Source organism: Euprymna scolopes, chromosome 45, assembly GCF_053919585.1.
Source record: "Euprymna scolopes isolate OS-2025 chromosome 45, ASM5391958v1, whole genome shotgun sequence".
In the NCBI taxonomy this organism is placed as follows: Eukaryota; Metazoa; Mollusca; class Cephalopoda; order Sepiida; family Sepiolidae; genus Euprymna; species Euprymna scolopes.
Window position 1 is genome coordinate 39038169 of NC_136526.1, and position 22759 is coordinate 39060927.

A 22759-nucleotide genomic window follows, 5' to 3' on the forward strand; every position below is an offset into this window, starting at 1 on the left:
CAACTGGACGTCCAGTTCGATCTTCATCTTCAAGAACGAAATCTCCACCTCTGAATTTCGCAAACCATCTTCTACAAGTTCTTTCATTCACGCCTTCCTTTCCATAAACTCAGTGAATATTTCTAGCCGCTTTGGTTACTGAATTTTTTCTTGAACTCATAAAGGATGATATACCTCAAATGATTCTTAGCCGCTTCCATGTTAGTACGGTTGTAATCAAGCAAATTTAAATTTTATTGCTCTGTTAAAGAAAAAAATAATCAGTTAAAATACATCTAAACATGAAAACTTTAAAAAAATATACACAACAAATGTAAAAAGAAAGATTAGTTATATTATATTACTTAGTTTATTTAATGCTGCGCTTCTAGTCCGTTCATTGATTTTTTTAAACTCCAAGCACCAATTTAAGCATATAGACTGTGACCAGTGAAATTAGGACCAATGAGGTTAAGGAGGACGATAAAAACCAGTAGAACCTGTCATTACGTCAATAGTTCATAGCTCATAATTTGTTACTGTTGTCTTTTGTGTTGGATCTGGAACTGCAAAAAGCAGCACTGAATTACCCTTTCTAAGACGTAAGCATGCGCAATTTGTAAGGTTATCCAAGACATCAGGAGATTCATAATTGAGTATTGTAAACCATCTCCTCAAAAACTATAACCGTTGAGGTTGAGCGATTTTCGTGGGCATGACGCTGGGATATGATTGAACCAGTGATACCGTCCATAGAAACAGATCGGAAGTAGTTTGCTAAACTTGAAACATAATCTGTCGACCCAGAGAAGCACATATGCCCCAAGTAGAATTAACAAACAAAAATATACTTATTATTTTTTTTTATTTAATTCATGGTATTCACCACGCTAATACTTCCTGGTTTATTTTACCACGCTAATACTTCCTCATTTATTTTACCACGCTAATACTTCCTGGTTTATTTTACCACGCTAATACTTCCTGGTTTATTTTACCACGCTAATACTTCCTGGTTTATTTTACCACGCTAATACTTCCTCATTTATTTTACCACGCTAATACTTCCTGGTTTATTTTACCACGAATACTTCCTCGTTTATTTTACCACGCTAATACTTCCTAGTCTATAATTCATTACCGCTGTCTTCTAGGAAACAGCTTGCTAAACTTAAAACTTACTTTTTCTAGCCAGAGAAGCAAAAATATCCCAATGAAATTAACAAAAAATACTTCATATTGATTTACTTTTTTCATTTTAAAACGTTGCAAAGACTTGAGAATCATGTAACACCATTGTGGCTGTCGGCTCTCTAAAACTCCATTGCCGATATAGTTTCCAGGGGATATTAGAATAACTGATTGTGATTTGCAACCGCCTTAAGGACTCTATTGAATATCGTCTTTGGTGTTATTTCTATAGCCTTTTCTCTTTCTATAGATATCAACTAAGCAGTGTGGCCATAATCCAATGGCTGGTTTTCACATTGTAATTTTATCGTTATTTCCATGGCAGGTGCTCGTCTGAGCTCCAATCCCTCGTCCCACCCTCGCCAATCTTTCACGAGAAACACCCGTCTGGCTGAAAATACTGTCAATAATTTTCCCCACTCTTTATCTGTACCTAAATCCAGACGTAGATTCCATGAGCAAAGCTTCTTTCTTAGAACTGCATGCCAGTGGAACTCTCTGCCGCTTGTCTGTTTCCAACTTGACTACAACTTTGACGTCTTCAAGTCCAACATAAACAAACTCCTGTAAAACCGCCCCCTTAAGTAAGACACTCTATCAAAACCCCCAATACTAATGATTACTACAATACTATCTCATTGATTACTGTACACTTAATAACCTTTATCCCTGAGTGGCCTTCGGGCCTTGATAAGTGGTTACCTCATGTAAAAAAAAATGAAAGTTCTTCTTAGAACTGTTCTATAATGACCTGTGATTTCTGTCGAGGAGATTCATCCGATTAGGTTTGCTGTGTAAACCACCCTCCTCACACGTTATAACTTTAAGCCTGGACCGTGAGACTGGGTGATGTGTTATTACGTGATATCGTTTATCTTACTTGCTTCGATTGAAACTTACTATATTTACCAAGAATAGCAAATAATCACCAGCAGAAAGTAACAACCAAAAATAAACTTAATATAAATTTATCTTATTAGTTTTAAAACAACATAATGAAAAAACGAGTACAACATAATGGAAAAACGAGTACAACATAATGGAAAAACGAGTAATAACTGAACCCTTAAGAATCGAATATTTTAAAACGCCTAACAACATAGCAGCTCAAAATTTAAACACAAGTTACAAAAGGGTTTAAATTATTTTTATATTTCAGTTTATAAAAGAGTCATTTTGTTCGTTGATAAAGGTTACGTTATTGACGAACGATTTGGAACAAAGAAACGTGTCCTATCCGTTTTTCGCGGAGGTCCCGACTGGCCACAAGCCGCAGCACATTCCGACAGGCTTTGGGAAGCATATTTATTTAAAGGTAAGTCTGTTTCTAAATACGTTTCAAATTTATGGGTAGGAATTTTGTAAAACATGACATACGATCACCATTCAAATTTCAGTAACTTTCTAATTCTTTTCGAAGCACATTTATAAATATACTGAGACATTTATAGAAGTTTTTTCTTATCTTAATAAAATTTTCGGGTATTAATTGTGTGAACTATGAAATATGAGTTCAACTTTAAGTTCTTCCAATTTAATCGAAGTACTTATATTTTTACTCCTGTTCACCTGAAGCAAAGCACATTATATATATATATATATATATATATATATATATATATATATATATTTATATATACATATATATATATATATATATATATATATATATATATATATATATATATATATATATATATACAGGCGACCCCCCCCCAAAAAAAAAAACATAGGACATTCAATTGTTTTTCTGAGAATTTTACAGTCAACGGAAAAAAAGGCCAAATACCCTAGTGTTTTGATGTGATGTTTTGAATATAATAAACTAGTTATGACCAAAGTTTCATTTCATTCGGACAAAACACTAAGTAACGGAGCCTAATTAGAGTTTGGATCCGTTTTTTTTGGGGGGGTCACTCTGTATATATATATGTGTGTGTGTGTGTGTTTGTGTGTGTGTGTTTGTGTGTGTGTATGTGTGTGTGTGTGTGTGTGTGTGTGCATATATATTATTATTATTATTATTATTATTATTAATATTATTATTATTATTATTTATTCAAGGATAAACAGTTACATCTTGTTGCTACAACAGTCAATCAGACTTCGTCAGGCGACCATGAACCATTCGACGCCCTAAGAAAACAAAGACTGAGCTCTTCAAAAAAGAAAGAAAAACTATAAAAGTTGCGAGCTCTCTAAAGAAGAAGGATAAAAAATTATTTCAAATTTATATTGGCTATAAATCCAGCTGTATCAATTTTTTAACAATCTCTATTTTTTATCCTTCTTTTTTAGAGAACTCGCAACTTTTATAGTTTTTTTAATAGCTGCGTCTTTTCTTTTGTTTTCTATGGGATCCAATGTTTCATGGTCACCTGTCGAAGTCTCATTGACTGAAACAGATGGCTGTTTGTAGCGACCAAATGTAACTGTTTACCTTCGAATAAATAAAAAATATTTTGCTCTTGTTATCGAGCACTATCTAAAAACTTCGTTGTGTTCATTATTCCTGACTTATAAACATCTCCAACCTGAATATATATATATATATATAAATATATATATATATATATATATATATATATATAGATAGATCAATTTATCGAGCACTATCTAAGAACTTCGTTGTATTCATAAGTCCCTACTTTTGAACATGTCAAACCTGAATTTATATATATATATATATATATATTGAAATAGATATATTTATGTATACAAATATATATACACATATACATACAATCCCTTGGATGGAGAGGGGGAGGTAACCTTCAGTTTAAATATCTATCGACGTAATACCCCGGCCTTTTGTATCGTCTTTTCTAAAGCCGAAATTATAACTGTTTAGTATAGTAAATTATAAAAGAAAACTATCCAACTGTACCGACATTCACGCTAATAAAAACAAATTAGAACATAAGATAGCATTGTATCAACTCGAATGAGATTATTATTTCGGTCGACAGTAATTTTTTGCTGATAACGACTAATTATAGTTTTCTCTAGAATTTTAGTAAAAATATGTCTTCTTAATATATTTCTTTTCAGATGACAGGATATGGATATATTCGTCCTCTTACACAGATGAATTCACTTCACGAGGGAATATTACAAATTCCAACAAACATACCTACAGCCCCGAATGTGCGATATGGCACTCAGAAAATTACATGATATATATCCTAAAGGTTTGTTCCATTTTGCATTAGTTTATACACACACACACACACACACATATATATATATATATATATATATATATATATAGTCATCCACATACAGTACTGTTTCGCTGTATCACGACTCATCAGTGCGGCTAGACAGGCAACTACCTCAAGCCAGGATTGAAACCCGACCGTCTGTACGACAGTCTAGGCTACTAACCATTACGTTATTGGCGGCTGCTGAGCGAGTAGTGAGTTTAACGATGTTTTGACATCGTCCGAAATACCTCCGCTCGATTTGTTTACACAAAGAGCGTCGCTTATATGCTAATGGTAATTCGTGTATCAATATGCTCAACTCAAGATGAGGAGCATTATATATATATATATATATATATATATATATATATATATCTGGAGAAATATATTTTTTATAATATATACCAATCAAGAAGCTTTTCTTATAATATATAGCAATCCTAATTTAAGAAGCGCAATATAATTACAGAGCAATATAGACTAATTTAGTTAAACTATTATAAGTTCTAACAATGCAAAAACAAACAAAGAGACAAATGTAGGAGGATTATTAAATAATCAAAATTTGAAGTGAAATCATTTTGCAATTGCAGGAATATTGACGAATGTCCATTAGAAGGTAAATGTCTCATATCTTACGGAGTATATAAATGTGACGCAACAGATAATAACAAATCTAGAACACATAATGGGGCCACAGATTGTAACTTTAAAGAAAGATTCAATAATCATATAGCATCCTTCAAAATACTACATGTCAACAATAAGATGAAAACGATATCATTAGCAAATTGGATTGGGGAATTAAGGAAAAACAAAGTTGAGTACAAAATTGGGTAGTGCTAGTAAATACTCACCAAACGAGTCGGGCCGATGTAATCTTTGCAATCATAATATCCAAAGAACATTTTCTTAACAAACGCCAAGAAGTAATTCAAAACTGTTTACATAAATCAAAATATGTATTATCTTGACTAAAACCTGATGAGTAAAATCATTAAATTGAAATTAAATTAACGTACTTAGCGAATAAAGTTAATTTTGATTTATTGAGATTAATATATAAATGCATAAGGTTGAGAATAAAAATGAAAATAATAAAAAAATAAAGTAATAATAAAGTTTATGTAAACAATTTAATCTAAATTAAATATAACAATAATTTTGATGATAATTTAAACAGTAAACAAAAAGGAAAAAAAATTATGTTGTACTTTTTAGTATGATTTCAAAATATCATGATAAGATATAATATAAATAGTATTAAATTCTATAGTAGTAATTTATTATTAGTTTAATTAGATGAAAAAATAACCAATGGACTTAAATAAACATGATTTGGAAAATAGATTAGAGGAACAAATAAATGAAACTACTATAATTTTAAGTATTTTATCTATGGAAATAAATACTTCATATAAATATAAGCTAATGAAAATAAACAGAATAAATAAAACTTTAGAAACTAATTTATTAGGACAAATGCATCTAGATAATGATAACATATAGGATGGCAAAATATATCTTAATATTTAATATGAATAATGAAGGTAAGTATGTTAATATATTTCACATAATGATATTGTATTTAATCATAGAGTGATAAAAAGAGCGTACATCTATATTATATAATTAGGTGTGGAGAAAAAGTTGAATATTAAATTAGTATAAGAAATGGTAATGGATCATGGTAATATGACGTCTAGTTTAATAGTAATGTTAGTAACTGTTAAAGTTAAGTTTGCTAAGTAAGGTAGTTTATGGATTCGAAAAACAAATCAGTAATAATCATGATATTGCAAATCTATTTATAACAATCAGATTCGAAGTTTTCATCTAAAAATTAAATGTATATGATGTAACAAGTGATTATTAATTGATTGAAAAGTGGGTTTAAATGTATGAGCCAAATGGGTTACTTGTTAAAATGAATGTAAAAATAACTGTTATAGTTATAAGATATATCTATTGAACATCTATTAAGATAAACTATAGATTTTTTAATATATACTAGGGCCGTGCAATAAGTAATGCCCCTGGCCCACTTTCAGTTGTTTGATCTAGCTGAAATTTTGTATGTGCAATGATTTATATCTCTACGGGTTATGTGCCAAATTACAGCTCTGAACTAATTGTGGTTTCTGTTTTACATGTGTTTGAACTGAGTCAGGTGTGCAATAGAGCCTGTTGAATGTCGAGCAGTGATCCGGTTTTTGTATTTGAAAGGACGCACACCACATGAGACTTGATGAAATGAAAGAAACTCATGGTGATAATGCCCCATCATTTAGAAACTAATTTATTATGCCAAATGCATCTAGATAATGATAGCATATAGGATGGCAAAATTGTAAAATGTTTTTGACTTGTGATGGGAGGCATGAGACGAATGAATTCGCCAATCATTTTTATAACCAACGATTCTCCTCTGAGGGTCTCATCAGTGGTGTTGGTCACTTTGATGGTAGGTTGGCTGGGAACACTTTTGGTGTGTTGATTCCCAAATGCTGGCCTATTATTTTTTTGGCGTTTGGCGTGGGTCTTTTAATGGTGCACTCGGACGTGAGGTGTCCGATTTCGCCGCAATTCCAGCAGGTGGGTCTCCTGCCGGCCACTATGATAGGGAGCTTTTCGTCTCCTACCTCAAGGAAGAAAGGGATGTTCAGAAAATCTTCCCTGTTCAGAAGAATGTCGACTGCCCATACACCGTGGAATTCGTCTACCTCAACGTGGACCATTTCTCCAAATTTTAGAAAAAAGGCGCCGAGGTGTTCGCCGTCTATATAGTGTGGAACATGGAAGACAGAAACTGTGGTGTGTCTTTTGCCTAAATATTCTGTTCTCAGTATAAATTGTTGGGTGATGATTTCCTTTTGGGAAATAGTGAGGCACTCTTGTGAGGAGTTGAAGAGTGCGCTCCATATGTTGTATCCCTTGCACTTAATGGCACGTAAGGGTCTTAGTCCTGCATTGGCCAGAAGGTTTATGATGATGTCAACGGATGCTCTTATCACCTTCTTCATCTTCCTATCCACTACGAATAATGTTTGGCATCTTTTCTTAATTTCGTCCAATTTCGGGATGTTAATGATGAGTCCTGTATTGGTAACTTGATCCAGGCATTGTTTTGCCTTCTCAACGAACTGGTTTACGTCGATGTCTATTTTTGGAGGTTTGGTCCACGGGTTCGGTGTAGCAGCTGCGATGTTCTCCGTCCCCACGGTGACGACAACAGGCGTCTGGCACGCTGAAGCGGCCATAGCCGGACCGTTTAAAAATCGGTTAAACAAACAGTTCAAAAACTGTTAAAAATAACAGTAAAAGAAACAGGGAAAGAAAGTGTCGCGTAAAAAGAAAAACAGGCGTTGACGAAAAATAAAAAGGAAGAGAGACAGAAAGGAGAAATCGCGTATAACACTCAACACAAAATCAAAAGACGCAGTGATAGGTGGTATATATTTAATTGCCGCCCACATCACACAATATTTGGCACAAGGCCTGGAAAGTGGGATACCTGCAGGCTCCCCTAAAGGAGGGGCACTCCTGCAATTTTAAAAATTGCCTGAGTAACCCCGTCGGCATTCCCCGGTCGGGGCGCCTCAGGCAGCAAGCAATAAACTTGCCCCACCAGAAAGCCCGGTGGCAAGGCCTGGGAGGGTGGACCTCCTAGGTATTACCCAGGCGGTGTACCTCAGTCCAACTGGTGTTGGGCCGGTTCCCGGCCCCTCACCTGTTGGGCTGAGTGTCAAGTGACGAATCCTTGACGAGTACTACTACCCTGTCTCCCTGCAGCCGAAGCTGCTAGGAGACCTTCCCCATCAGACGAAGTGGTGGGGGTAGATATTTATTTGCTGCCCACCTCAGCAAAATGTGGCACAAGGCCGGAAAGTGGGAACCCCGCAGGCTCCCCTAAAGGAGGGGCACTCCTGCAATTTTAAAAATTGCCTGAGTAACCCCGTCGGCATTCCCTGGTCGGGGCGCCTCAGGCAGCAAGCAATAAACTTGCCCCACCGGAAAGCCCGTCGAACTTTGGATTCAATCAGTACGCCATTTGCTTCGTCACGGACCGCATTTAATTCTTCGCCGCCATCTTGGTTATTGATCTGAACTACGCCGCCATCTTGGTTACTTATCTGAACTACGCCGCCATCTTTGTTCAACATAATATCTCAGAACTTAAGAGGTTACCTACGAAACGGATCGCATTTGATTCTTGGTCGCCATCTTGGTTACTGATCTGAACTACGCCGCCATCTGTGTTCAACACAATGTCTCAAACCTTAACAAAAATATATCTTAATTAATATTTAATATGAACAATGAAGATAAGTATGTTAATATATTTCATATAATATAGTATTTAACTATATAGTGATAAAAAAGAGCGTACATCTATATTATATAATTAGGTGTGGAGGAAAAATAAAATATAAAATTAGTATAGGAAATAGTAATGGATCCACTTCCACTTGTCTTATCTAGCTGAAATTTTGCATGTGCAATGATTTATATCTCTACATGTTATGTGACAAATTACAGCTCTGAACTAATTGTGGTTTCTGTTTTACAGGTGTTTGAACTGAGTCAGGTGTGCAATGGAGCCTTTTGAATGTCGAGCAGTGATCCGGTTTTTGTATTTGAAAGGACGCACACTACAGGAGACTTGATGAAATGAAAGAAACTTATGGTGATAATGCCCATCATATGACCTTGTCAAACGCTGGCATCGTGAATTCAAACATGGCCGGAAGTCTGAGGAAACAGCTCCCAGACCTAGTCGCCCCCTTCTGCCATTGATGAGGCATCTGTCCGTCAACTTGAGGCTGCCATTTCGGAAGATCGGTACATTACTATTCGCCAAATAGCCCAAGATGTTAACATTAGTACAGGGTCTGTGGCAACTATCATTCGTGACCATTTGTATATGCATAAGGTGTCTGTCAGATGGATTCCCAGGTTGCTCACACCAGTCATAATATTACAAATCTATTTATAACAATCAGATTCGAAATTTTGATCTAAAAATTAAATGTATATGATGCAACAAGTGATTATTAATTGATTGATAAGTGGTTTTAAATGTATGAGCTAAATGGGTTAATTGTTAGAATGAATGCAAAGATCAATGTTATAGTTATAATAAGATATATCTATTGAACATCTATTAAGATAAACAATATATTTTTTAATATATATATTCATTAACTTAACGTCTATAAATTCGTTTCGGAATTATTAGTTAAATTTAAGGTGAAAAATTAATTAAAGTACATAGGATATGGGAGGTTTATAGTATAAGAAAAATTGTACATGGACATGGTCTATACTTGTAGGTCTAAACAATATTTATAATTAACTTAAATTTAAATTAAAATTAGATTTCACTTAAATATATATTCATTTAATTATGACTAAAATAACATATTATTAGATTAGGAAACTTTGAAACCTAATTATTAGAGAATTAGCATATATCCAATGTGAAACTAAAATTATACTTAAATAAGTAACAAGTTCGTAAAATGTTTATTAATACGAGATTGTCGAATGTTGAACTGGTTAAAGTATGGTAACTGTAAAAGTAAAAAATATTAATTTAAAAATAAATAATAATGATGGTGGTGATATTGATAATAAATAATATAAATAAATATATTAATAAATAAATTAAAATTAAGGTAAATGTAAGCAATCAATTAATTTACAACTCAACAGAAGCAGAAATGAAGTATAACTTAATAATTTATAACTATCGATTGAAATAATTTTTTATACTAACATTTTATATTGGAATATGCATTCATTTAATTTTTTAATAACATTAAGTGAAAGACATTAGAGCTGTATTAATATTACTTATTAGGTTAATATGGATGACTATGTGTTGGAAATGTTTCCAGTAAAAATGTTGAAAAATAAATATTAGAAAAGGGAGCTAACTCTATCGCACTTTAAATTAATTTTAACTATTTTCAATTACGATAAACAAAAGAGTTTTCAGTGAATTTTTAAACTTAATGTAAAGTAATTATAGGTTTTGAATTGAATGATTCTACAAAATATAACTGGAATAATAATAAGTTTAGTTTCGTATATGCAAACATGTATAATAGTTTATAATTTATGGATGTTATTTTCATAAGTTTGCATACATAAATTAGAATTAATAAATTTACTAATTATTAAATAGAACATTTTGGTAGAAGATTCATAAATTAATGTAGTTACTAAGTACGAATAGTCGGGTTTAGTGACTTTGTTTGATAAAATTCCAAATGGCGTAATGGAAACATATTAAAGGTATTTGCAGTTTCTCTTCCAATTTTCGGATTTTAATCATGTCAAATCACACTTCATTTATTTTGATTGACTTTTATAAATTCCCGCTATTTCGTTGTGTCGTGTGTTTGTTCGGCTTTTTAGTATAAATAAAGTGAAACTATTGGAGCGAGGTAATTCCTTGGCCTTCTCGCTGGGGACATCCAGAAAGAAAATCCGCTTCGATCAATGCTATTAGACAATTGCTATTCATTTGGACATTTACCTTTCTTTTTTTAAGGGGAGCTGGCTTTCTCCCCAACATCTTGGGGAAAAACAAACAAAAAAAATTGCCTCACAGTAAAATTTAAGTGCAAGATTCCATTTCTCCTGTGGCCTGATGTTTGACCTCATTAGATGTACGCACCTTTCACATAACTTTTTAATCATTTAATTTCATCCACTTTCATTTCACTGCCTTTGTAACGTTCAGGGAAATTATCACGATTTTTTTCGCTTTTGCCTCAAGGATTCAGATTCGAAACTACCTTCTTACCTACATTATTTTTCTTTTACACCAGCAAACACCCGGGCGACGCCAGACACCCCCGCTAGTTTTACATAAACAGGGAGTTAATATAAAAAGAGATGTAAAAGACAGTTTCACCTACTGTGGTTATGACATCACCGGCGGTTGAAATAACCCCTTTTTTGCGACGTTGTTGACCCGAGGGTTGAATAACTTGTCAAAATGTCAGCGAAAAATTCGACCCTTCCTGTAGAAAACTGCTCAGTTCAGGGTGAAGGAATTGACGTTTTTTGACAATTTTTCGATATTTGTTGTTCGAAGGCTCGAGCTTCAAAATGATATCGAATTTGTGAAAATCTGTCGCCTCAGTCGAAAATTTTAGGCAGACATAAATACATACATACATTTTAACAGACGTGGGGTTTAGATGATAGATGATAGAAATGTTTTCTGCCTTAAGCTTAACAAAATACGATAATTTACATTCTACATCAATAAAAAGTTAAACTTTAAAAAATAAACGCCTTAATGCTGAATTTTTGTTCTTTGTTGGCGTTTTATATTTTTATTTATTTATTTATTTTGCAGAAGGGATATCTTTACAAATTCAATCTGGACGACATGGATTTTGTGCCGGGTGAAAGTAATCTACAGGGTGGATTTTACAATCTTCCATGCGATGCTGTAATTTCATCCAATAACGAATTATACTACATCGTCAAAAATTTGTACGTATTTCCATGCTCAAAAATGCATAGCATTAATACGGTGTACATGTTGACCTTAAACATACATTCTGGGTTGGAATTTCATCCCTACACTAATGATTGCGTAAGCATAAAGCACAAGTGTCTGTAGGTAAAAAGAATAATAATTAGTTAATTATAATTATCAAGACTCTTTAATAATTAATACATAAGAATGTGCACTGTCTCTGAAATTATAACCAAGAGCGTCAACTAAGCGTTTATGTAACGTTCACGACTTCCGCCCGTACAAACTCTATAGTGTTGTAAGGTATTCGACTCAATTCGGCTTTTAATAGTTCTTAATTCTTTTCATTCCCCTGACAATTGTTTGGTGGGCGAGAACAGAGACTTATCAAATGGAACAAAGAGTCATTTGACATACCTACACTGATGATAACGTAAGTATGAAACACATGAAAAAAATATCCTAGTGACCCCTTAAGATTGATTATTTTTTTAATCTATGGACACACCTGTAAACCCAAGGTCCGATTTCTTGCAATGCAAATTTAACCCAGTTTCCTTAGTTGACAAAAACATGGATTTTAAACCTGGTTACGGTCGAAAGATTCAACGACCGAAAGCTGACGTCAGTAAGTATAAAGACTAGTTATCAATCTACCCATACTCCTATAAATTCGGGTTTTTTTTGTGTATGTATTGATATTCATATTAAAAACTTTCTTTTCTATTTATTTAAAAAAGAAAATACAATTTTCTTATATATGGGTTGTGGAATTGCATTCATTAGCAAAAGATCTAGCTAATTTGCATATTCTTTTAAACCTTCATTTTAATTAATTCCTTATTAGTTTATTCGGTTTTCTTATGGGATGATCATCTTTAGTTAACTATTACGTATAATTATATTTATGTAGATATTCTATATAATTTATACTTGCATAATATTTGCGTAAAACGTTTATAGTAAACAGAAAACTGTTTCCATATATATTTATGTATACGACTATTTTTGTTTAACAAATTTTGCCTACCAAACTCCTCCTAGAGTTTTTGGTCTACAGACAGGAAACTTCATATATAAGGTGTTTGAATCAACGCGAAACTTTATATTTGGGTTTTATCCCGGAAAAATCTGTGCAAAAGTGTGAAAATTAAAAAAAAAATTGCCAGGTGAAGGTCGAACGCCGACATTATGAATGTATAACGTAGTAGCTGTTGGTTCGTGTTTTAATTTTTAGACTTGCATCATAAATATCTTCATGGCCCAGTCATTGACGACAGAGGCAAAATAAATCGTGAGCTGAACGTTTTGGTTTCGATTCTCGTAGATGGCGCACGACTCTTTTTTTTTACTTTTTAAATCATTAATATATACTAGCATGTGAGCCCGGCGTTGCCCGGGTGTTTGGATGTGTATGTTGAGCAAAAAAAAAAATAGTGGTAGTAGGAAGGCAAGCTCGAACCCGTACCGCAAAGGGGGAAAGGAACGGGGGGGGGAACATGATGTCTTTGCTGTTACAACCACCGCCAAACCGGAAGTGACGTAGGTTTTAATTAACGCTAGACAATCGAAAGGAGAGGATGACTTTCAAAAATATCGGCGAAAAAAGCGACACCTCATGTGGAAAAGTGCCCAATTTCAGGTGAAGATATTAATCTTTTTAGCCAATTTTTCGATATTTGTCGTTTGCACGGTCGAACTTCAAACCGATACTGATTTTGGTAAAACCCGTCGCCTTTGTCGAAAGTTGTAGGCAGACATGCAAACATACGTACATACATACATTTATATATTAGTAACCAAAAATTTTCGACCCAACCGAGTAAAAAGCTTGCTCTATCTCTGAATAACCTTTGTGTAAAATTTCAAATGTTTAGACCAGAAATTATCTGAGTAATTTGGTAGAGACCACAGCGGTCAATTTTTTTTTTAACTTTGACCCATAATTAAGACCCCTTAACATATATTGTTTGGGGCTCACTTCAATTTATTAGGTTAGAGCCATGTCCAAGGAACGTATCTCTAAAATTTCAAGTATTTACAACCAAAATTATAGAGGAGGAGTTTAGTAGATTTTTCAAATGTTAAATCATTGAACTTTCACTCCTTAACAGTCAAGTTTTTGGCCGAAAACGGATCAAAAAGATTTTCCCAAATCTCAGTACACTGTATATCAAATTTCGAGTCTGTAGATTGAAAATCGACAGAGTCATTGCGTAGGGAAACGTACACGCACACACACATAAACACACTCACAGACCCACAGACCCACAGATACACAGACACGTTAACTTTTATAGAAATACTAAAATTTCAACCCGGCGTTGCCCGGGTGTTTGGGTGTGTCTGTTGAGCAAAACAACAAGTTGTAGTAGGAAGGCCAGGTCGAACCCGTACCGCGAAGGAGAAATAGAATGGGGGAAAAAACCTGACGTCTTTACTGTTACGACCACCGCCAAACCGGAAGTGACTTTCAATTAAGGCTAGACACTCGAAAGGAGAGGATGACTTTCCAAAATGTTGTCGAAAAAGCGACCCCCTGTAGAAAAATGCCCAGTTGAGGGTAAAGATATTAATGTTTTTAGCCAATTTTTCGATGGTCGAACTACTATGACCCCTTAACATTGAATATTTCGGGCTAAAATGAAGTTATTAAGTAAGATCCATGTCCAAGGAACCTATACCTAAAATTTCAAGTGTTTAGACGCAAAATTGGCGGAGGAGTTTGGTAGAGACCTCAAGGGACAAATCGTATAATCTTTATTCCTTAACAGCGAAATTTTTGGCCGAAAACAGATCACAAAGATTTTCCCAAAACTCAGTACTCTGTATATCAAATTTCAAGTCTGTAGACAGAAAATTGACAGAGTTATTTCGCAGGCAAATTTACGCACATACGCGCACATGTACACACACACACACACACGTTCACTTTTATAGATTGACAGAGTTATTGCGTAGGGAACTATACACACAAAGACAGACAGATGCACACACAGACACGTTCACTTTTATATATATATATATATATATAGACTAGCATTTCATCCCGGCGTTGCCCGGGTGTTTGGAGGTGTATGTTGAACAAAAACAAAAAAAGCAATACTTTTTTTAATTTGACCCCTATTATGACTCCTTAACATTTGTTGTTTTCGGCTCAACTCAAGTTCTAAGTAAGATCCATATCCAAGGAACCTATATATAAATTTCAAGTGTTTGACCCAAAATTGTTGGAGGAGTTTGGTCGAGTTCTCAAACGTCAAATTGTTAAACTTTGACCCATTAAACGCCAAATTTCTGGCAGAAAATCGATGACATCGATTTTCCCAAATCTCAGTACCCTGTATGCCAAATTTCGAGCCTGTAGACTGAAAATTGACAGAATTATTGCGTAGGCAAATGTACACACACACACACACACACACAAACTCACACACAGAGACGCGTTCACTTTTATAGATATACTAGCTTGGCTTCCCGGCGTTGCCCGGGTATTGGAGGTGTATGTTGAGCAAAAAAAAAAGAGAGCGGTCAATTTTTTAAATTTTGACCCCTATTATGATCCCTTAAAATTAATTGTTTTGGGCACAAATCAAGTTATTAAGTTAGATCCATGTCCAAAGAACCTATATATAAATTTCAAGTATTTAGACCCAAAATTGTCAGAGGAGTTTTATAGAGTTCTCAAAGGTCAAATTGTTGAACTTTTACTCTTTAATCGCCAAATTTCTGGCCGAAAACCGATCACATAGATTTTCCCAAATTTCAGTACCCTGTATATCAAATTTCGAGCCTGTAGACTGGAATTTGACAGAATTATTGCGTAAGGAAATGTACACAGACAGACACACACACAGACAGACAGATACACAGACACGTTCACTTTTATAGATAAACTAGCATTGCCCGGGTATTTGGAGGTGTATGCTGATAAAAAAAAGCGGATTTTTTTAATTTGACCCCTATTATTACCCCCTGAACATTTATTGTTTTGGGCTCAAATCAAGTCATTAACTGAGATTCATGTCCAAGGAACTAATATCTAAAGTTTCAAGTGTGTAGACCCATAATTGTCGGAGGAGTTTGGTAGAGTTCTCAAAATTCAAATCTTTGAACTTTAACCCATTAATCGCCAAATTTCTAGCCGAAACCCGATCACATAGATTTTCCAAAATCTCAGTACCCTGTATATCAAAATTCGAGTCTGTAGACTTAAAATTGAGAGAGTTATTGCGTAGGGAAATTACACAGACACACAGATACACAGACACACAGACAGACACACAGACACGTTCACTTTTATAGATATACAAGCATTTCAGCCTAACGTTGGCCAGGTGTTTGGAGGGGTATGCTGAGCAAACAAAAAGTGTTAATTTTGACCCTATTATGACCTCTTAACATTTATTGTTTTGGGTTTAAATCAAATTATTAAGTTAGATCCATGTCACAGGAACCTATATCTAAAATTTCAAGTATTTAGACCCAAAAGTGTCGAAGGAGTTTGGTAGAGTTCTCAAAGGTCAAATCGTTGAGCTTTAACTGTTTAATCGCAAAATTTCTGGCCGAAAATCGATCACCTCGATTTTCCCAAATTTCAGTGCCATGTGTATCAAATTGTATGCTAGTATATCTATAAAAGTGAACGTGTCTGTGTGTGTATCTGTGTGTCTCTGTGTCTGTCTGTGTACATTTTCCTATGCAATACCTCTGTCAATTTTCAGTCTACACACTCGAAATTTGATATACAGGGTACTAAGATTTGGGAATATCTTTGTAATTTGTTTTCCGCCAGAAATATGGTTGTTAAGGGGTCAACGTTCAACGATTTGACTTTAAGAGCTCTACCAAACTCCTCCGACAATTTTGGATATAAACACTTGAAATTTTAGATATAGGTTCCTTGGATATGGATCTATATGGATCTAACTTAACAACTTGATTTGAGCCCAAAACAATAAATGTTAAGGAGTCATAATAGGGGTCAAATTTTAAAAAAAAATTACCTCTGCGGTTTCTACCAAATTATTCAGAATATTTCTGGTGTAAACATTTGAAATTTGACATACAGGTTATTCAGAGATAGAGCAAGCTTTTTAATCGGTGTGGGTCGAAAATTTTTACTTACCAATATATAAATGTATGTATGCATGTTTGCATGTCTGCCTAAAACTTTCGATAGAGGCGACGGATTTTTACAAGATCAGTATCGTTTTGAAGTTCGACCTTTCAGACGACACCTTCAACTGGACAGTTTTCTATGGGGAGGTCGCTTTTTCGCCGATATTTTTGAAAGTGATCCTCTCCTTTAGATTGTCTGGCCTTGATTAAAACATAAGTCACTTCCGGTTTGGTGGTTGTCGGGTTCGATCCTACCTTCCTACTGCTAGTTTTTCATTTTTTTTTTTTTTTACTCAACACACGCACCTTAACACCCGGGAAACGCCGGGCTGAAATGCTAGTATATCTATAAAAGTGAACGTGCTTGTGTGCCTGTGTATCTGTGTGTCTGTGTGACTGTGTGTGTACATTTCCCTATGCAATAACTCTGTCAATTTTAAGTCTACAGACTCGAAATTTGATATGCAGGGTACTGAGATTTTGCAAAATCTTTGTAAACCGTTTTCGGACAGAAAATTGGCTGTTAAGGAGTCAAAGTTCAAGGATTTGACCTTTGAGGACTCTACCAAACTCCTCCGCGAATGTTGGGTCTAAACACCTCTGCAGTCTCTACCAAGGAAGTCGGATGCACACGCCCCACCGTTGAGAAATCGTACCTGCACTTTTTTGTTAGTTAGCGGAATTACCCCAGATTTGGCGCAATTACCCCCAAAGTAAATTATATATATATATATATATATATATATATATATATATATATATATATATACATATATATACATACATATATATATATACATACATATATATATATTATATATATATTATATATATATAAGAGAGTTAGATAGATTGATAGAGATAGATAGATAGATAGATAGATAGATAGGGAGAGAGAGATAGAGACTTTCACAGCTCACTTGGCACGGTTCTAATGGGCAGTTGTACCTGCGTGAGTACGTTCTCGACAATCGTTCCCATTTTCTTGCGCTCGGAAACGGATATGGTCTTGTTGAGTTCTGGAAGGTTTATCTTCCCAGGCTTTATGTTCTCCCTCACTGCCACGATCTAAGACACACTTACGGGGCTACTCAGACATTTTATTTTTTCGTAAGCCCGAATGCGTTTCGGTTCGTACCGTAATATATGTGAATACATGCCCGTTTCCTAAAAATCCTGTGTTCCTTCGTTCTTATTACCAGTTAACCTCATAACACTTACAAATTTTGTCAATAATCTCTGACCAATTTTTAGACTTCTCCATTTCCTCGTGTCTTCATTACATTCATATTTATATTCAGTTTTTCTTTTATTTTCTTTCTTTAAGGGTCGTCGAAGTGCCAAAATATCAGCGGGGACAAAAAATTTATCGCGGATATGAATTTTTCAACAAACGGTGTAAAATTTTACCTCATGGTGGTAAATTATATGAGGATTTTCTATAATACTTTGAAAATATAAATAAAAATTCTTGCTATAATTAAAAAAAACGTTTAGTTTCGTTGTGCTGTTTTTTTTATACTAGCGAATATATACACTTTAGCGTCGCCTATTTTTTTTTTTTTCACGTCTGAACGGATGATATCATGTGAACGAACACATACTGCATAAACAGGAAAGGATGAGATAATGCCTCGGCGGATAATTATGGACAGCAGAAGTTATTTAATATGGATATGTAGAGGATGCACCACGTGTAACCTCTTTTGTTTGATGAATATTTTACTTTATTTTATTACATTTTCGGATAAAAATTAAACTTAATTAAAACGTAATTAGCAATTTTGAACGACGATATATATATGACGAACTATTCGTATATACACTCGTGAGCAAAAAAAATAATAAATCAAACAAATTTTATACATTTTATTGTACTAACACAGAACAAGACATTTACTTTAATAACTGCTTAGGATGGAATCGCATTCCTTTTTGATTTCTTCATAAGATCAATCATTTTAGACATGCTCTCAACCAAAGTGGAACACTGTGACGGGGGATATGCTATTCCATTCGCTTTGCACAGCTTCCCGCAGTTTGTCATTGTTCAAAAAGGTTCTTCCATTTAATGCACGAGATATTATGGACCAAATATTCTCGATTGGGTTTAAATCGGGGCTTTGACCTGAACAAAATATCACATCAATTGAATTATCAGAAAACATTTTTTTGTGACTTTAGCAGTGTGTGCAGGGGCATTATCATGTTGAAAAATAATGTTCTGGGATATTGCCAGCTTCTGGATACTTGGTAACAGTCCTGTTTCTAATGTTCGAATGTGTAGAAAAGTAACTTATCTTGCCTTTGATAACATTTATTTGTTATATATTTCTTTTTGGACAACTTTTTCGAATCTATGTGTACAGTAATACAAACTCCACAAAATATTTATTAAAAAAAATTTTTTTTTTTAAAGTTAATAACGAAAGGGAAATAATTCCATTTTTAAACGAAAAAGTCAGTTTACCTAACTTACTGTATAAATTCTATTTTTTTTAAGCAAGAAAAAGAAAAAAAAAGGTAAATATCCAGATACGCTACTACAGAACACCAACCACTCTAATTTGTTTTTCTATAGGTAATTGAGGTCGCTGACAACGAATCTGATAGTCAAACTTGGGGCAAATTTACCGTTTGCATGGTATTTACCCCTGAACCCACGAACTTCTTTCCACCATTTTGCAGCTTCCGTTATGCTACGCGCATGCACGCTGTAGCATAAACGACGGCTTCACCAAGCAAACTACGTTGGGGGGAGGGGATTTTTTTTTCCAGGACATAGAATTTTCTAATTTTCAAAAATACATTATAGCGCTTTTGGGGTGGAAAATTTAAAATTAGCTGAAAAAGAAATAAAATAAGAAAAGGAAAGCACACCAAGTTGGAGTAGGGGGGGTAATTTATCTGTTTTTTTTTACCTGGAACATCGAATTTTCAAATTTTCCGTAAGTAACGCACCGACATTTACCAATTAGAACACCATTTAACATTTTCCGAAGATTTTACTTTGTACATTGGGGGCGCGAGCGGGGGGGGATATAATGTTAGCGCGCGCGCCCCAACATCACATCCCCCCCAAACAAATTAGAGTGGTCGGTGTTCTGTAGTAGCGTATCTGGATATTTACCCAAAAAAATATTTAGGTTTGGCTATAAATTCCTAAACTCATTTCACCCTAAATAATTTAGGTGACTGAAATAGGAATCTAATTGAATCTTTAATTTCATGAATAGTATCCGATAATTCATTTTTCTTCGAGTTATATCGAATACATTAATACGGACTTTAGGGGCTTTTTTCGTAATGTTACTGTAAAAATTATTTTTTATTGTTACAAATTACGATGCTTTAAAAAAAGCAAAAATAAATTCTTGCGTTTTTTATTTACTACTGAAAACCATAACTTTAGTAAAGGTATTTTTTTGTTTAAAGAAAATAAAACATTTTCACTAAGAGTTAAGTAAAAATAATTAGTTCATTATATTCTGCGATCATTATTTGAAAAATACTGCAATTTTCATTAAAATTCGTTAATTTCCTGATTTTTGGTGAATTTTTAAGTAAAGGGAGGAATCAAAATGTGTATACACTTTGAGCGTCAGCATTCATTTTGCGACCACGTGTGGTTAATTTAAATTAAAGTTCAATCACATGGTTACATTATCAATAAACCCATTGAAAATTTACCGATATTGTAAACACATTCTGTTTACATTAAGCCTGTGGTGTTTTTTTAGTGATGCAATGTTGTCAACTGAGATTTAAAAAAAACCCGCGAGATCAGGAGAAAGAAATGTCCAGAAAATCGCTAGCCAGTTTGGCAGAAAAGTAACTTATCTTGCCTTTGATAACATTTATTTGTTATATATTTGTTTTTTGACAACTTTTTCGAATCTATGTGTACAGTAATACAAACCCGTGTACAGTAATACAAACCCCTTCGGGGAGATTGGAATGCCCCCCCACCTACTTGGAAAAATCGATTTTATAGTGAGATTTAAGAATGGTTAGTCGAAAAAAAGGTGAAAAACAAAACAAATAATCAATAAATAATTGTTACCAAAGGCAACAAATGCTACTTTTTTTTTACTTACATGAATGAGTTTATTTTATGTTTTAAAGTATTTTCAAGCAATCTAATGCGGGTGTCTGGGTGCCAAATACCTCCAGATTTTCTAGAATTTCCCGCTAGATTGTAAACGAAATCTCCAGATGTAGCAGGAAAACCGCTAAATTGTAACACTGGTCACGTGACAGGAAGCGGTAATAAATAATTGTCCCTAAATAAAAAAAAATATCCTCTCGGTACAAAGAAATCCAGCTATTTATCATAGAAAAATTAAGTATAATGTTATAATTAAAAAGAAATATATAAAAACACACATGGATATAGTAAACATATTATACCACAACGTGGAAGCCATCCGTCCAGTGGGTTTTTAGACAATTAACTCCGAACGAACCAACATTTACATTTTTATAGACATAGATATATACATATATATATATATATATATATATATATATATATATATATATATATTATATATATCTGTGGGCGTGTAAGTTCGTTCTCTATGGACTCAGAGACGGCTTGGCTGATCTTTTTGAAATTTCACACAAATGGATTTTACGTGTCTATGAGTGTCCTTAGAAAAGTTTTGCATCGGAATGCCTCCGATAAATATCGAATATCGACAATTGAAAAAAATCAATTAAAGAAGGGGCAGTCCGATTTTGACTAAGGTTAATATACAGCCCAACATCACAAGTACATTTAAGAAGTTTTATCACAGCCCAAGCAGAAGAGAATATGTAAGTTGAAATGAACATTCTGTATGCGGTATTCATCCATCCAAACAAAGATTTTATACATTTAAAAAATATCCTTGGTGTATGATCACTATTTCCTTTTAATTACATTGTTATGTAACCAGTAGTTTAAGAGTTTATCAGTTAAATATTTTCATATAGACCTATACATACATCTACTGTTTTATTTATATAGGCTATATAATCGTAATTTTATTATTCAGTAAAGTTGATTTTAAATATAGCATAAATAGATTCGACAATATTATTTATTTTCAGTTAGTGAGAGAGGAATCTATCACCATACTTTCCCTTAAACACGTCAATTGAACTTATATTAAGTAGAATACTTAATATTATCATTTTCTTTTTTTAATGGGGAGTAGACAATGCATTATGGATGCGTTATCGGCAGCTCCCGTTATTCTCGCTTCTCCTTATTTGTCTCTCAGTCCTCATTTTTAATGAGAGATTTTTCTAACAAAGGGAGAAGGAAAAGCTGTTTACTAAGTTGGCAGTATTTTGCGCGAACAGTCGCCATAGATGTTGGAAATTTTTTTGTTTTTATGTCTATAATTTCAGGATTCAGAATATAGATGCATTTTTTCAAAGTATATTTACACGGAAGGAAGATTGAGATATGATTTTACTGGTTTTAAACCAACAACGATCTATATAAACTGTTAAAATATGTATACACACATCAACACACAATAGGCAGTATATGAATCACATATTAGAACGTTTAACAATCATATATTAATAGAGAATCATTATGGATATGCACACATATATACATATATATATATATATATATATATATATATACATCCGTATGTATACATGACAAACATATATATGCTCGTTATACACCCTTCACCAGTATGCGACATTTACGTTAATAGATTACAGTTAAGATATCTGCAGTATAATGCGCTTGCCTAAA

The 22759-nt window shown here is 33.8% G+C and overlaps 1 protein-coding gene across 3 annotated transcripts in view; it reads left to right on the forward strand.

Moving 5' to 3' along the window:
- LOC145269472 (uncharacterized) overlaps positions 1 to 18488 on the forward strand; it is a 92323-nt gene extending 73835 nt beyond the window's left edge. For all 3 annotated transcript variants that reach the window (XM_080125182.1, XM_080125181.1, XM_080125180.1), the window contains 4 exons: positions 2330 to 2485; positions 4222 to 4361; positions 11752 to 11891; positions 18326 to 18488. In XM_080125182.1, coding sequence (XP_079981308.1) covers positions 2330 to 2485; positions 4222 to 4361; positions 11752 to 11891; positions 18326 to 18443 — 554 coding nt within the window. In that variant the 3' untranslated portion in view covers positions 18444 to 18488. The remainder of the gene's footprint in view (positions 1 to 2329; positions 2486 to 4221; positions 4362 to 11751; positions 11892 to 18325) is intronic.
- The last annotated feature ends 4271 nt before the right edge of the window (positions 18489 to 22759 follow it).